This window comes from Podarcis pityusensis (assembly GCF_964106645.2).
Source record: "Podarcis pityusensis genome assembly, chromosome: 8".
Classification (NCBI taxonomy): Eukaryota; Metazoa; Chordata; class Lepidosauria; order Squamata; family Lacertidae; genus Podarcis; species Podarcis pityusensis.
The window spans coordinates 27,788,305-27,801,458 of NC_138033.1; the positions used below are offsets into that span (position 1 = coordinate 27,788,305).

Genomic DNA, 13,154 nt, shown 5'->3' on the forward strand with positions numbered 1-13,154 from the left:
GAGATGCCAGGGATTGAACATGGGACCTTCTGCATGGAAGGCAGATGCTCGACCACTGAGCTATAGCCCTTCCAATGGTCCGACTCAGCAAAGGGAGATTCATAACTGAGCAAAGCCCCATAGGCCAGAAGCATTAGTTCCACCCACTGATTTGCAGAGGCAAAGGGCTCTTTAACCCTCTCTTTCCCAGCGTGGCAACATAGGCTTTGGCCTTCCTCTTCCCAGGCCTCCCCATTCACTCACTTGAGATACAGACAAAAGGTTTCCTTTTTTCATCCAACCCCCCCACATGAACAGCAACTGGTCAGTGGCAGGATTCTGCTTTTGTGCACCTCAGCCAGTCATCCGACCAGGCACTGTTGCTCCACCTGTGGAAGGGATCAAGAGCCCTTGGGCCTCCAAGTCAAAGGCACAGCAGAGTGATGGAGGAATGTCCATTGCCGTTTGGATACGAAGGGGCTGGCTTGGCTCAAGTAGGAGGAAGGAACTGAGGGGTCAAGGTGGGGCAGCAACATTGGCTGCACCCACCCATTCACAGAAGCAGAGGTTTATTTAACTCTTTAGGACAAGGAGGGGAAACCTCCAGATGTTTGTTGGACCCATTGACTGTCCTGGCTGGGACTGATAGGAGTTGAAGCCCAACAATTGGGGGGCCACAGATTCCCCATCCCTGCTCTAGGCTGGAACATGGATGAAAAGTCCCTGAGGGCCCAGACCAAGCTCCTGGACCACCAGGTGCCTATTCCAGTCCTAAGAAGGCTGTCATAGATCTGGATGTGTGAGTCCTTTCAGTAGTGCTGTTAGGATAATTTAAGTCCTTAGATGGAAACATGTATTTACCTCACAATGTGATCATTAACTCAGTTGTTCCGTATTTGAGGGTCCCCCACCCGTTCATTCTGCTGAGTGGGGGCCCCTGGGTTTCTGCCCCCCAAAAGGCACCACTAAGTCTTCGTCACTGAAGAGGACAGCAATGATTTGGGAATCAGGTCCACTCTGGCATGGTGTCAAAAACAGTCTTTCTCCCCAGGGGGCAGCACGGTCCCCGAGAGTATTCAGCGGGTGGAGGAGATCGTGGGCAAGAAGATCCCATTCCAGGAACTGGATGTCCTCGATGAGGCAGGTCTCCACAACCTCTTCAAGAAGGTGAGGGCTTAATATTTCCTTCCCCATTACCCCTATTGAGATGGGTCAGAGCATCACCCCCTTCCCCCCCCCACCAATGGGGGCACTATTCTGGCTTACTTTTTGCCCTCTGGGTGGCATCAGGGCCTCCTCAGTGGTGATCTCCTAGATCTCCTGTCTTCACTGTCTTGGACTACACTTTGGGCTGGCAGGAGAAGGGTTCCGTCTGCTCACCCCCCCCCCCCCCGTTGCTCCCCTCAGCACTCCTTTCAGCCTCTGGGGAGATTTTATTGTTCCCAATGTGTGTGCATCAGAGCATCTTTGTGTTGCTGCCATGCTGCTCCCCCAACACCCCTGCTGTGTATATTTCTGGCCCATTTATTCATTTATTCTTTTATTCATTTATTCATTTAGTATACTGCCTTTCACCCGAAGGATCATAGGGCGGTTCGAAACATGATAATTTTGTATTTTGTAAATACATAATAAAAACAAGAACGAAAATAAATCAATAGTCCCCTCTCCCACAAACACATGGGATGTTAATTAGCCAAAGGCCTGTTTCTAGAAAAACATTTTCACCTGGCACCTAAAGATATGTGGCAAAAGCGCCAGATGTGCCTCCTTGGGTTTTGCTGGGGAGCCACGAGAGATGCCTGTCAATCCCAGAACTCAGAAGTGGCATCTGCACCACTCAGGAGCCATGCCACCCTGTTGTGGGTTGTGTCAGGCTGGCATCTGGCTCGCCTGCCAGAGATACAGGACATCTGGCTCTGGTGTGTGTGTTTGCAAGCTTGGGCCAAAAGCCCTTTGAAATCGGTACACAAAATGGCTTTTCTCATAAAAAAAAAGCACCACAGGCGCTTTTTGCCCTCTTCCGGCTTTTCATTAGGGGAACACTTTTTTTTATTGAAATGGGCATGTATAAATAGAAAACGTACTGTAGCCTCCGCAGAAGTATTCCTAACGCAGCTCCCCCTTCTGTTTCCCCTCAGCACAATTTCTCTGCCGTGATGCATTTTGCAGGCCTCAAAGCTGTGGGAGAGTCTGTCCAGATGCCGCTGGAGTATTACAAAGTGAACCTGACTGGGACCATCCGATTGCTGGAGGTGAGCAGGAACATGGCTTATTCCACCAGGGTTTGTAAGGCTTCTGTTATAAGTCTGGGTTTGCGGGAGGATGTCAACTGCAGGAGGCCCATCTCGCGTGTGGCACAGATGCCTGTCAGAGCAGCCCAAAGATGTTTCCAGCATCACGTGCGACAGGCTTTCCATAGTGTCACTCTAGGCGCCGTGTTGGCCTGGAGGAAGGCTGGGCAGGGGTTGGATGTGGCCCATCAGTTGGCCCGCCCTGGCCTGGGGAAGTGCTGTTCACCCACCATCAGGGCTTCCTCATGCTCTTGAGGAATCACTTTCAAACAGAACCCCTGCTAAATGGAGCCTGGATAGCTCAGTACCCTTCGACCTTCGCTCCCCGACTCTTGTTGGACTCCCATAATCCTCAGCCATCTCAGTGGTTGGGGATGATGGAAGTTGCAGTCCAACAACATCCAGAGACGTCTGGAGGAAGAGCACTGAGCTTAGGTTGTCTGCATTCCTCCACAGGCCATGAAAGAGCACGGGGTCAAGAACATTGTGTTCAGCAGCTCAGCCACAGTATACGGCGACCCGGCCTACCTCCCCCTTGATGAAAACCACCCTGTGGGAGGCTGCACAAACCCTTATGGAAAATCCAAGTATTTCATTGAGGAGATGATCCGAGACTTGTGCAAGGCAGAGCCGGTGAGGGAGCAACGTACCACACCACCAACCCCCTTATCACGCAGGGGTACAATTGTCCTCAGCAGTATTTTCTGGGTTATTTTTCTTCTAAAATAATCTTTATTGTCATTTTTGCAAAAACTCAGATAGCATTAATTTTATTTCATTACTTCTGGAACTAATGGAAAGAAAGGCATAGATTAAGAATCCACAAGCACATGGCCTTATAATACCAGCATAAGCCTATCCATTTAGCTTAGTTTATCTGCCCCAGTATATAAAAACATATATTTAAAATATAATTGACATAAGCCAGAGATTGGTTACAAGTAATTCCATATAAATGAATTGTGTCTGGGCATATAATATTTAAGTGGATCATTGATCCATGGCCACCAAACAGTGGCCAGATCCTCAGAAGTGGCTTTACCTCTTTGGACCTTTGAGTGACATGTTACTTTTTCTGATACCACTATAAATAAAAGCTTTTTATCTCATGCCTCTAAAGTCAGACTTGTGCAAGGCAGAACTGGAAAGCAAATGGCCAGAGTCCTCCATACAGCTCTCCTGGGCGGTATTTTCTGATCCGATCTCTTGTGCTGCTTCTCTCAGGACTGGAACGCGGTTCTCCTACGATACTTCAACCCCATTGGAGCCCACGAGTCAGGGAGGATTGGCGAGGACCCCCAGGGCACCCCAAACAACCTGATGCCCTACGTTGCTCAGGTAGCCAAGACCCCCCGGGAGAGTTTGCTCTGCTCCACCTCTTGCACAGTGAGTTTCTCCTGCTAACTCCTGTGCCTTCCTGTCGTTTCTTCCTTCTGTTCACTCCAGGTGGCTGTGGGGCGCCGAGAGTACCTGAGCGTATTTGGGGATGACTATGATACAGTGGATGGGACCGGTGAGTTGCTTGGAATCACCCTAGCTTGAAAGGAACGATGCCTCCACCTCCAAACCTACTTGAAATATGGGACTGGGAAGTTTGGAGATGTGGAATCCAGAGAGGTTATGGGCCTCTAACCCAAGTGGTTTATAGACACACATAGGCACGGGGGTGTTTTCTTTTTTTGTTTGTGTTCTAGGGCAGAGATGGGAAAACTTTCAGGGGAACCTTTTGAGGGTCACAGGCCAGTGAAGGGCAGGGCCAGCAAACGTGGGTGGAGCAATGAACATGAATTGACCCCTTATAAAGGGACATGGGTGGCACTGCGGGTTAAACCACAGAGCCTAGGACTAGCTGATCAGAAGGTCGGCGGTTTGAATCCCCGTGACGGGGTGAGCTCCTGTTGCTTGGTCCCTGCTCCTGCCAACCTAGCAGTTCGAAAGCACGTCAAAGTGCAAGTAGATAAATAGGTACCGCTCCGGCGGGAAGGTAAATGGCGTTTCCGTGCGCTGCTCTGGTTCGCCAGAAGCGGCTTAGTCATGCTGGCCACATGACCCGGAAGCTGTACGCCGGCTCCCTTGGCCAATAAAGCGAGATGAGCGCCGCAACCCCAGAGTCGGCCACGACTGGACCTAACGGTCAGGGGTCCCTTTACCTTTACCTTTACCTTTATGATAGGCTAGTTTTGAAACACCCGTCTCTGTCTTCCATCCAGGCAACCAAGAAGCAGAGCACCTTCCAGCCAGGCGAAAGCAGTCTGGTTGCAAACCATAGCCTGTGAGGGGTGTGGCCTGGGGAGAGTCTCAGTCCCAGAGTGGTTTAATAATCAATCCCTCTTCCCAGCGAACTCTGGGAATTGAAGCACCGGGAGGGGAATAGGGGGGTCTCCTAACAGCTCCCAGCACCCTTGGCAAACCGCAATCCCCATAATTCTTTTTTGGAAGCCCTGTTTAAAATCAGACTTGGCAAATCCATGATCTGCTTGGAAAATCTTCCCTGGGTTGTTTCATTCACTTCATAGCAGGATAGCGTATTTATCATCCCTTCTTCTGATGATAAACCAGTTCAGCCTTCGCCATCCTGGTGGCGACCCAGTGAGCTGGGGCTGATGGGACTTGTAGTCCAGATCATCTGGAGGCTACCAGGTTGGCAGAGGTTGAACTAAGTTAGATGTAGGCCTACGCAGAGGGGGCGGACAGTGCGCTGGCTGATGGGTTTCCTCCTCCTTCTGCAGGCGTCCGGGATTACATCCACGTGGTGGACCTGGCCAAAGGCCACATTGCGGCTTTGAAGAAGCTCAAGGAGAACTGCGGCTGCAAGGTAGGGAAGTGCATAGACTTGGTCAGAAGCACTGCTTCCATCCCTGTTGTGTTCTGCTGGAGCCCACGTCAACTGAGCCTCCGTCACCTGGATTTTGGGAGCATCCTTGCTTGCAGACTCCAGGCACTTCTCCTAATTTGTTCAGGAGACGGGCTCAGTTTAGGCAGGGGTGTGTTCAAAATTTTGTGCCAATAAAGTTCCATCACCCTATATGATTACGCACACTTCCCGTTTCACATACAGTAATGCTTTTTCCATTAAGATTTTGGCATGGCCCCCCTAGTTACTTCCCACAACCTACAGAAACTAAGCTCTAGGGATGTGTACCTGAAAACTGAATGCATTTCCTTCCTATAGACCCTTCCCTTGTGGTGCAGTTTCTCTTATATTTGTAAGTTCCTTGGGACAGGCACCTGGAAAGTGCCGCACAGGGCAATAAGGTCGACAAAGCCTTTGTCACAAGAGTTGCATCTTTGCAGATATACAACCTTGGAACCGGCACCGGCTGCTCAGTCCTGCAAATGGTGAAGGCGATGGAGAAGGCGTCGGGAAGAGAGGTAGAGTATCGGGACAACCTGGGTTCCAGGAAGGATTGAACTCCTGTTAGGGTCCAGGTAAAAGGGGACCAGAGAGAGGAAGGCATTGCCAATTGGCCAACCCTCGCTGGGCCCACCACCAAGCAGGAGTCTGGTTCAGCCTTCCCCAACCTGGTGCCCTCCAGATGTTCAAGGACACATTCCAGCAATGCAAAAGCACTTGAGAGTGGAGCAAGGCCAGGAAGGGGAGTGGCCTGGAGAAGTCCTGCCTTTTGCCCCTGGACTGGAGGCTCCCCACCCATTTTAGCACTTACCAGACCATTGCCAGGCTGTTCTGTTCGCAGTGCTAGTTATGACAGCAAAATCAGGTTGGCTGTCAAGCCAGGTCTCCATATATGGCTGATGGCTTGCATCCACTTTTCTGCAGGACTGGGGAGAACCTGTGGCCCTATAGATGATTTTGGGGATGATGGAAATTGGAATCAAATGACTTGCCACAGGTTCCCACCCCTGCTTTAGGGGCTCATAGGCTATTTAGCCTGTGCTAAAATAATAAATGCCTGCCATATCTGGAGTAGCTTTCAGTATTTTGGGATCCAAAATCTGCCTCCTTTGATATGAGGCAAACATGGCCTCTTTGACCTGCGACCCTGTTTAAAAAGTGTTGACATAAAACTGTGGCTGGAATGTGTACCTTTAAATTTTAATACTGGGACTATAGAGAGATGCATTGCCCCCCTCTGCCGGTGGCAGGACCAGCCCACCTACTATGCAGAATGCAGGGTGCTTTTGAGGGGACCAGCCAACATTTTGGTCTAGGAGCCTCACACTAGAGTAGAGAACTTCAACCAGCGCTTTAGTCTTCTTGAAGGAATGCCGTTGTGGTTAGGTTGCAGATTATTGAATATTAAGCAGCTTACCAATGATTGCCTTTAAATAAATGAAAAAATGCTCTCCCCAGTGAGGTCCACCTGGCACCATCATTAACATCCTTCCAACTCTCTTCTCCCATGCATTCAATGGCTTATGATAAATGTTTTGTTTATTGCTGTTGGCGATTTGCTCCACTGTAATGCGTAATGTTTTCATTTTCATTCTTTGCCTGTGACACTTAATTTGTTCTTATGTCTGAGAGGGTTTTATTTTGTAGTGAGAGACTAATAAATCAAAATTATAGTACTACTAATAGTAATGTGTCTTATCATCTTGGCTGCTGCCCCGGTCGGTTTCCCATCGCTTAATGACAGGCTGCCGTCCTTGTTCTAGATAAACTACAAGATTGTTGCACGTCGGGAAGGAGACATCGCCTCCTGTTACGCCAACCCTGCCCTAGCTGAACGGGAGCTGGGCTGGAAAGCTGTTTTTGGCCTGGACAAAATGTGTAAGTGGAGCCTCCCCACAGAGGGCTATCTGCCTGCTCCTTTTCTGCCAGCATTTGCCTCCCCCTTCTTTATTCCTAGGGGTGGAAGCTGGAGAAATAAATGGGTTTCCATTCCCTCCTCCTTATTTCAACCAAGTTGCTTCACTCGCCACTGTTCACCTGGAGTCTCATGGGGTGGGGTGTTGCATTGACATCTGCATGCAAAGAATCCTGCAGGGTCAGGCCTTCAGCCCAGCTAGCCTAGCATCCTGCTCTCACAGCAGCCCTCAATGGGAAGCCCACAAGCAGGACCTGAGTGCAACAATATCTCTCCCCCTTTGCAATTCCCAACGACTGGTATTCAGAGCTATACGCAGCCTCTGGCACTGGAGGAAGACCATAGCTATCACAACCAGTAGCCATTTTTAGTTTTATCCTCCACGGATTTGTCTAATCTCTCTTGAAATCAAGGAAAGGGCCTTCTCCGTAGTGGCACCCACCCCCACGGCGTGGTAGCGAATTCCAGTTTAACTCATTGCCGTTATTCTCTTGCCCCTTTCCAGGTGAGGACTTGTGGAGGTGGCAGTCACAGAACCCCACTGGCTACAGCAAGAACTAGCGCCTGGAAGATGTTGCCTGTCCTCCCCAGTGCGTGGCTGCCATGACCCAAGGACAGTTCCAAGGGCTGTTTTGCTTTTCACTCAGGGAAGATGGTGGTTCCTGCTCGTTCCTTCCCCTGCCCTTCTTCTCCCTTTTCATAAGAGACCAAATAGACTCAGGAAGGGGAAGATTATCTTGGCCTTTTGCTGTACCCATTTCTTTAACTCTCTTGTGCCTTCTCCCTGAACCTTCTCTGCCAGCCAGGTTGGTACCAAACAGGGAGCAAGGAGCTCTGACCCTCCCATTGAGCGGGAAGACTGACAAATAAAAAGTGTCAATGGGAGCCCATGGAGGATGTCAAGCTCCCCTCATTGGGGACAAACTTGGTTTCTTTGGTTTTAAAGAGTCCACCCTCTGCTGCCAGGTTCTTGAGATGTCCTGGTGGATGCAGGCTGCTCCATGAGGTTCTGAGCTGTGGGAAGAGGCTGCATGGAGGTACAAGTGTTAAAATGTAGTTGGAAAACGACAGCTAGGTCCATGGAGCCTTGTCGTTTGCTCCCTGGCTTCCCGTTTCTAAATTGTAATGCCTTCTGTAAATCAGAGGTGGGGAACCTGTGGCCCTCTAGATGTGACTGCACTACAGCTCCTCATCATCCTGGACTAGGGCTGCTGGGAGTTAGCAGTCCGGCAGGTTCCCCAATACTGATGTGATAAAGCAGTAGTAGGAGAGAAGTACAGCAACTCTTTGGCAGGTGATTCAGTGAATTTTCAGGCTTATAGTTTGATGCAGCTTTGAACCAAGTCAAGTGACCCTTAGCAGGGTGGGCCACAGACTGCGAGGGGTCACTGAGGCCGTGAGGCTTGGATGAAAATCAAGACAGGAAAAAGAGGGGCGTCAGTTCCGAGGGCATGTCTACCACCTGTAGGAAAACACACTTTTCAGAATAGATCAAGGGGCGCGCCCCCAGAAAGCTTTGGACTGCAACTCCTATCATTCCCGAGTATCGGCTGTGCTGCCTGGAGCTGAATGGAGTTGTAGTCCACAACAGCTGGATGCCACCAGGATAGGGAAATCTGGTTTGCATTGTTACTCTTCAACAGGGCAGGAGGCTGCTCCTAAGCAAACATGGAGGGGACAAATACTGCAGCTGAATAGGAATGTAGTAACCTTTTGAAGTATCTTCTAGCAGGCAGAGGCTAAGGAAACAGGGTCGCTGTAAAGGTCAAGCCCAAACTATAATTAATGCTGGCTTTAGGGCTGTAGCTGCAGTGGAGGCAGAAGGAGGTAGAATCTGAGTATGTACTGCACTAGATAATGAGGCAAATAGCTGACCTCTCATTAAGCATAATTGCGCTTGTGTAGCCCCAGAAAAACCAGAATCCAGAGAGTCCTGTAAAATTCAGAGCTGGCCACAAAAATGCTGTTTCTTTTCCCCTGGGGTGAAGATGAGTGCCAAGGACTCACAGAATGGCCCCTTCTTGCAGAGTTTTGGTGAGAACCGGCCTGTTCCGATGGCAGTGGAAGTGAGGGGCAGGCAATGTATGGTGGTGGAGCAGGGCAGGGGACAGCACATTCCCGTTTCACCTCAGGTGCGCCACAGAATGGGCCACTCCAGTCAAACCAGTTCATTGAGCTTAGGCTGTGCGGCATAGGGGCCAGATCCTAAACCGGGGGGGGGGGGGGAGCACTTCCTAAGCTCCTCTTTGGTGTTCATTGTAACTGTGACAGTTGGTGCAAAAATCCGTTAATTGCTTTGGTCAAGTAAGAGACACAGGCTGTGGTCAGCCTGGAAACTCAAAAGCCTAGTCTTGCACCAGCTAGCTCAGCTCATCATCACGCTTGGATTTCTTTGCAATTGCCCTCCTGCAATGCCTGATGATCAGTGTACCATCCCTACTACCAGAGACCAGCCTTCCTCTTTCTCTATTTAATGTATTCTGAGGCAGGACATGTTTTCCTAAACCAGCCACATTTCTTGCCCCCATTGGAACCAATAATTTTGGCCTCTCTAGTGATCATCCACCACCAGTTTGTGAGTAGCAATCTCTGAAGCATTATGAAAATTTTTGGTGGTGTATGGATTAAGAAAAGAAAAAGAAAAGAAACCAGTTGCAAAAATGGAGCATCAGCTAGGGTTTGCTTGGTGGAATAAGTTCCCCTTTCTGGTCTGCCTTGATCTGTTACAACTAACTCAAATTCACACAGCAGTTTCTGTTGCAGCCAAATCAAAATCCTGCTGCAGTCATCTTGCAGCAGATAAATTACTCCAATAGCAAAGTTGTGTGTAGCTCCCGCAGTGGAAAGCCAGATTGTGCACTTAGAAGAAATTGTGTATATAGCAGCTTTCACGAGTACGGAATGTTTTATTATTAGTGTAGTACTTGAGGGCAGAAAGCTTTGAGGGAAAGAGCTCTACCTGATTGACTGGAGCAATGTCCTTCAACCATGGCTCCCTATCGCTTGTTGGATCATAGCTCACATAATCTACAGCAAGCATAGTTAGTAGTCAGGGATAATGGGAGATGCAGCCCCAGATGTTGGATTACAAGATCAAAGAACTAGAGATTACTCTTTCTACCCTTCTGATCTATTTGTGTGTCTCTGTTGTGGTGCTATTGTTGCCATTGTGTTCCCTCCATCTTAAAAAGGACTAAATACTTGATTTTTTGAAGTTAAAAAAAGAAGTCCAAGGCCAGATTTTGCACCTCTGTATTGCTAATAATCTATGATCCGCCCTGCTTGCTGGCAAGCAGTTCACAGGTGAAGCTTTAACTCCCATGCCAGTTGCTAGAAGTTTTTTATCCCCACTGTAAGCACCACCCTGTGCCTGCCTACTCAGAAGCAATTCTTAATGTGTTCTGTGGGGCTTCAAGCTGCATAGCCTTGCCTATTGGAGTGAACAAGAGGAGAATCCATTTGAGGCTACCATCTTCCAATGTTTGAAAACTTCATTTAAAGCTCATTGCTCCCGCTGTAAGCTACATGCAGAATTGCAGCTGATTTTTCCCAATTTTGGTGGGAGGTGGGTAGTGTCATGCTATATTCCAACTACATTGGGAAACATAACCTAGTCCAAGGGTTGCCAACCTTTTGGAGCCTGTGGGGTATAGTTGGAATTTTGAGGAAGTGCCAGTGTGGTGTAGTGGTTAAGAGTGGTAGTCTCGTAATCTGGGGAACCGGGTTTGAGTCTCCGCTCCTCCACTTGCAGCTGCTGGGTGACCTTGGGCTAGTCACACTTCTTTGAAGTCTCTCAGCCCCACTCACCTCACAGAGTGTTTGTTGTGGGGGAGGAAGGAAAAGGAGATTGTTAGCCGCTTTGAGACTCCTTAAAAAGGGAGTGAAAGGCGGGATATCAAATCCAAACTCTTCTTCTTCTTCTTCTTCTAGGTGCCCACTCTTGGGCAGCCAAAAAAAGTAGGCATATTTAAAGGGGCGTATTCAACGTAGGAGAAGCCAAGCCAAGTGCAAACACAAATGAACAGGAAGATCAAACAGTCTCTTATGTTATATATGTTTACCAAGACCTTTTGCAGACACCGTAGGTGATACTGGCTGGAACATTAGCACCTGTGTGCAGCGTGTTGGCAACCTCTGCCCTAGTGAGTTACAGTGCCCTGAAGAATGGCCATTTAGCAGCCTAGCTTTTTAAAGAACTCTTAAATCTGTAGTGAAACACTTCTTTATTTGAGCACCAGCATCTGAATGTGCATATAATTTTTAATGTAGGCAGAAGTATTTTAGGGCAAATTAGAAGTTCAATAAAAATAGACACATTATTAAAGTTGTGCCGAGTAAGTGAAGCATAATGATAGCCGCCGCCACCAGAAACATGGCCAAGTAGCAGCAGAGGTGGCACTGATCCTTCTAAAAGGAGCCAGATTTTTCTGAGGTCTAAAAAAACATAGAGAAGGGCATTGGGGAAAATGCAATTGAATGATTATAGATAACTAAGTTATTCTTAGGGTCATCTGCCTGGAACACATCCCAGAAGGTACCAGCAAAATGTAAATCTTGCCAGTGTAAATTTGGTGGCTTGAGACTAAGGGGGATGAGGTTTTTAAAAGGTGTGTTTTGATATATTTTTAGATATTGGAAAATATACACGAAATGATTAACACATAGTAATAATGACTAGGCTCACTTCCAGCTTTTATTATAGCACCAGCAGTAACATGCAAGCACATCCTGGTGGTGAAACAGCGCCCACCGACGTCAATGGGACTGTTTGCGAACAAGTGGATTAAGGCTTCCTGCCCCAAAGCCAGGTATTTACAAGGCCTTGCCTAACATACTCTGAGATAGCAGAGTAAGATTAGACTGCCACCTCAAGACGCACAAGGCATCTCTCTTTGTTGAGACAAAATGTAGGCAACAGGAACTTCTTTGTCCTCACTTAAGACAGATGCCTACCACACACACCCTGGCGATAGCAAGATCTATTGCAATGAGAATGTTGCCTTGGTTGGGTTACAAGTTTCCTGTGTGATTGAGGTGGGAGTTCCTGCTCTGCATGTAATGTTCCAACTTCAGTCCCTAAACATCTCCAGCTGAAACAATTCTCAAGGAACAGAGATCTTGAAGAGTCAGTGTTAAGCAGAGTAAACAATACTGTCCTCAGGGCCAGCCTAAGAGATCTAGCTGCCAGTGCCAGAAAGACAAAATAATGCATGCACACAGACGCACAACCCGAGTGGCATCTCAGCCTTACTTCAGTGCTGGCGATGGAACAGCATTCTCCACTGCAACTGGTGAAACAGGCGGCCAGCAGAGGGGTTGCAATGCGGATCACAAGGCACAAGCACACAGCGCTAGCCAACACTTCACTGCTGCTCCCTACCTTTTCAACACCTGCCTAACAGTAGAGCTGGCCCTGACTCAATGAGGAGGAGAAGTTAAGAAAACCCCTTTCAAACCGAGGATGTTACATGGGAATAGTATCTCCTACCCAAACCACCCACTCTGCTTCTCTATTACATAAAGCCCTTTTGTACATACAGTATTTGGATTCAGAGCCATTCAGCAGTTAGCCTCAGGAGGCTTTTTTGTGCCACAATAAGGGCTAGAACCTTTTAAAATTTAGTAGACAAAAAACATTTTCTAGGGAGTTCGTCTTGTGGGTCACATGTTGAACTCTAAAAGTCATAGATGGTAACTTGCAGTTTGTAGAATTCCAGTGTTGCAATAGGTATTTGGGCCTGGACTGGGAATATCTGTGATCAAATGCTAGTTCACAAATGAAGCCCACAGGTGGCCTTAGGTGAGTTTCTCTTTCCCCTGCTGATCATCATGTAGGAAAGTCACCTATAAGCACGGGTTGCTAATCTGCAACCCTCCAGATGTTATTGAACTGCAACTTCCATCAGCCCCAGCCAGCATGGCCAATGGTTGGGGGTGATGGGATATGTAGTTCAGCAACTTCTGGAGGGTCACATACCAGCCACCCCTGGCCTATGAGCTACTGCACAGGCTTGTTATTCATCTAAACCAAGAGGCGTACACAGTGTTTTAAACACTTAACGACTGTAGGAGAAACTGACACATCTTGACTACACTGAAGAAACAACAAGGT

At 48.3% G+C, this 13,154-nt stretch overlaps 1 protein-coding gene across 2 annotated transcripts in view; it reads left to right on the forward strand.

Moving 5' to 3' along the window:
- Positions 1–7,932, forward strand: part of GALE (UDP-galactose-4-epimerase) — a 16,403-nt gene extending 8,471 nt beyond the window's left edge. For both annotated transcript variants that reach the window (XM_081015622.1, XM_081015623.1), the window contains exons 3-11: positions 1,031–1,146; positions 2,121–2,234; positions 2,730–2,906; positions 3,498–3,611; positions 3,720–3,786; positions 5,003–5,088; positions 5,568–5,645; positions 6,891–7,005; positions 7,548–7,932. In XM_081015622.1, the coding sequence (XP_080871748.1) occupies positions 1,031–1,146; positions 2,121–2,234; positions 2,730–2,906; positions 3,498–3,611; positions 3,720–3,786; positions 5,003–5,088; positions 5,568–5,645; positions 6,891–7,005; positions 7,548–7,603 (923 nt within the window). In that variant the 3' untranslated portion in view covers positions 7,604–7,932. The remainder of the gene's footprint in view (positions 1–1,030; positions 1,147–2,120; positions 2,235–2,729; positions 2,907–3,497; positions 3,612–3,719; positions 3,787–5,002; positions 5,089–5,567; positions 5,646–6,890; positions 7,006–7,547) is intronic.
- Positions 7,933–13,154: the final 5,222 nt, after the last annotated feature.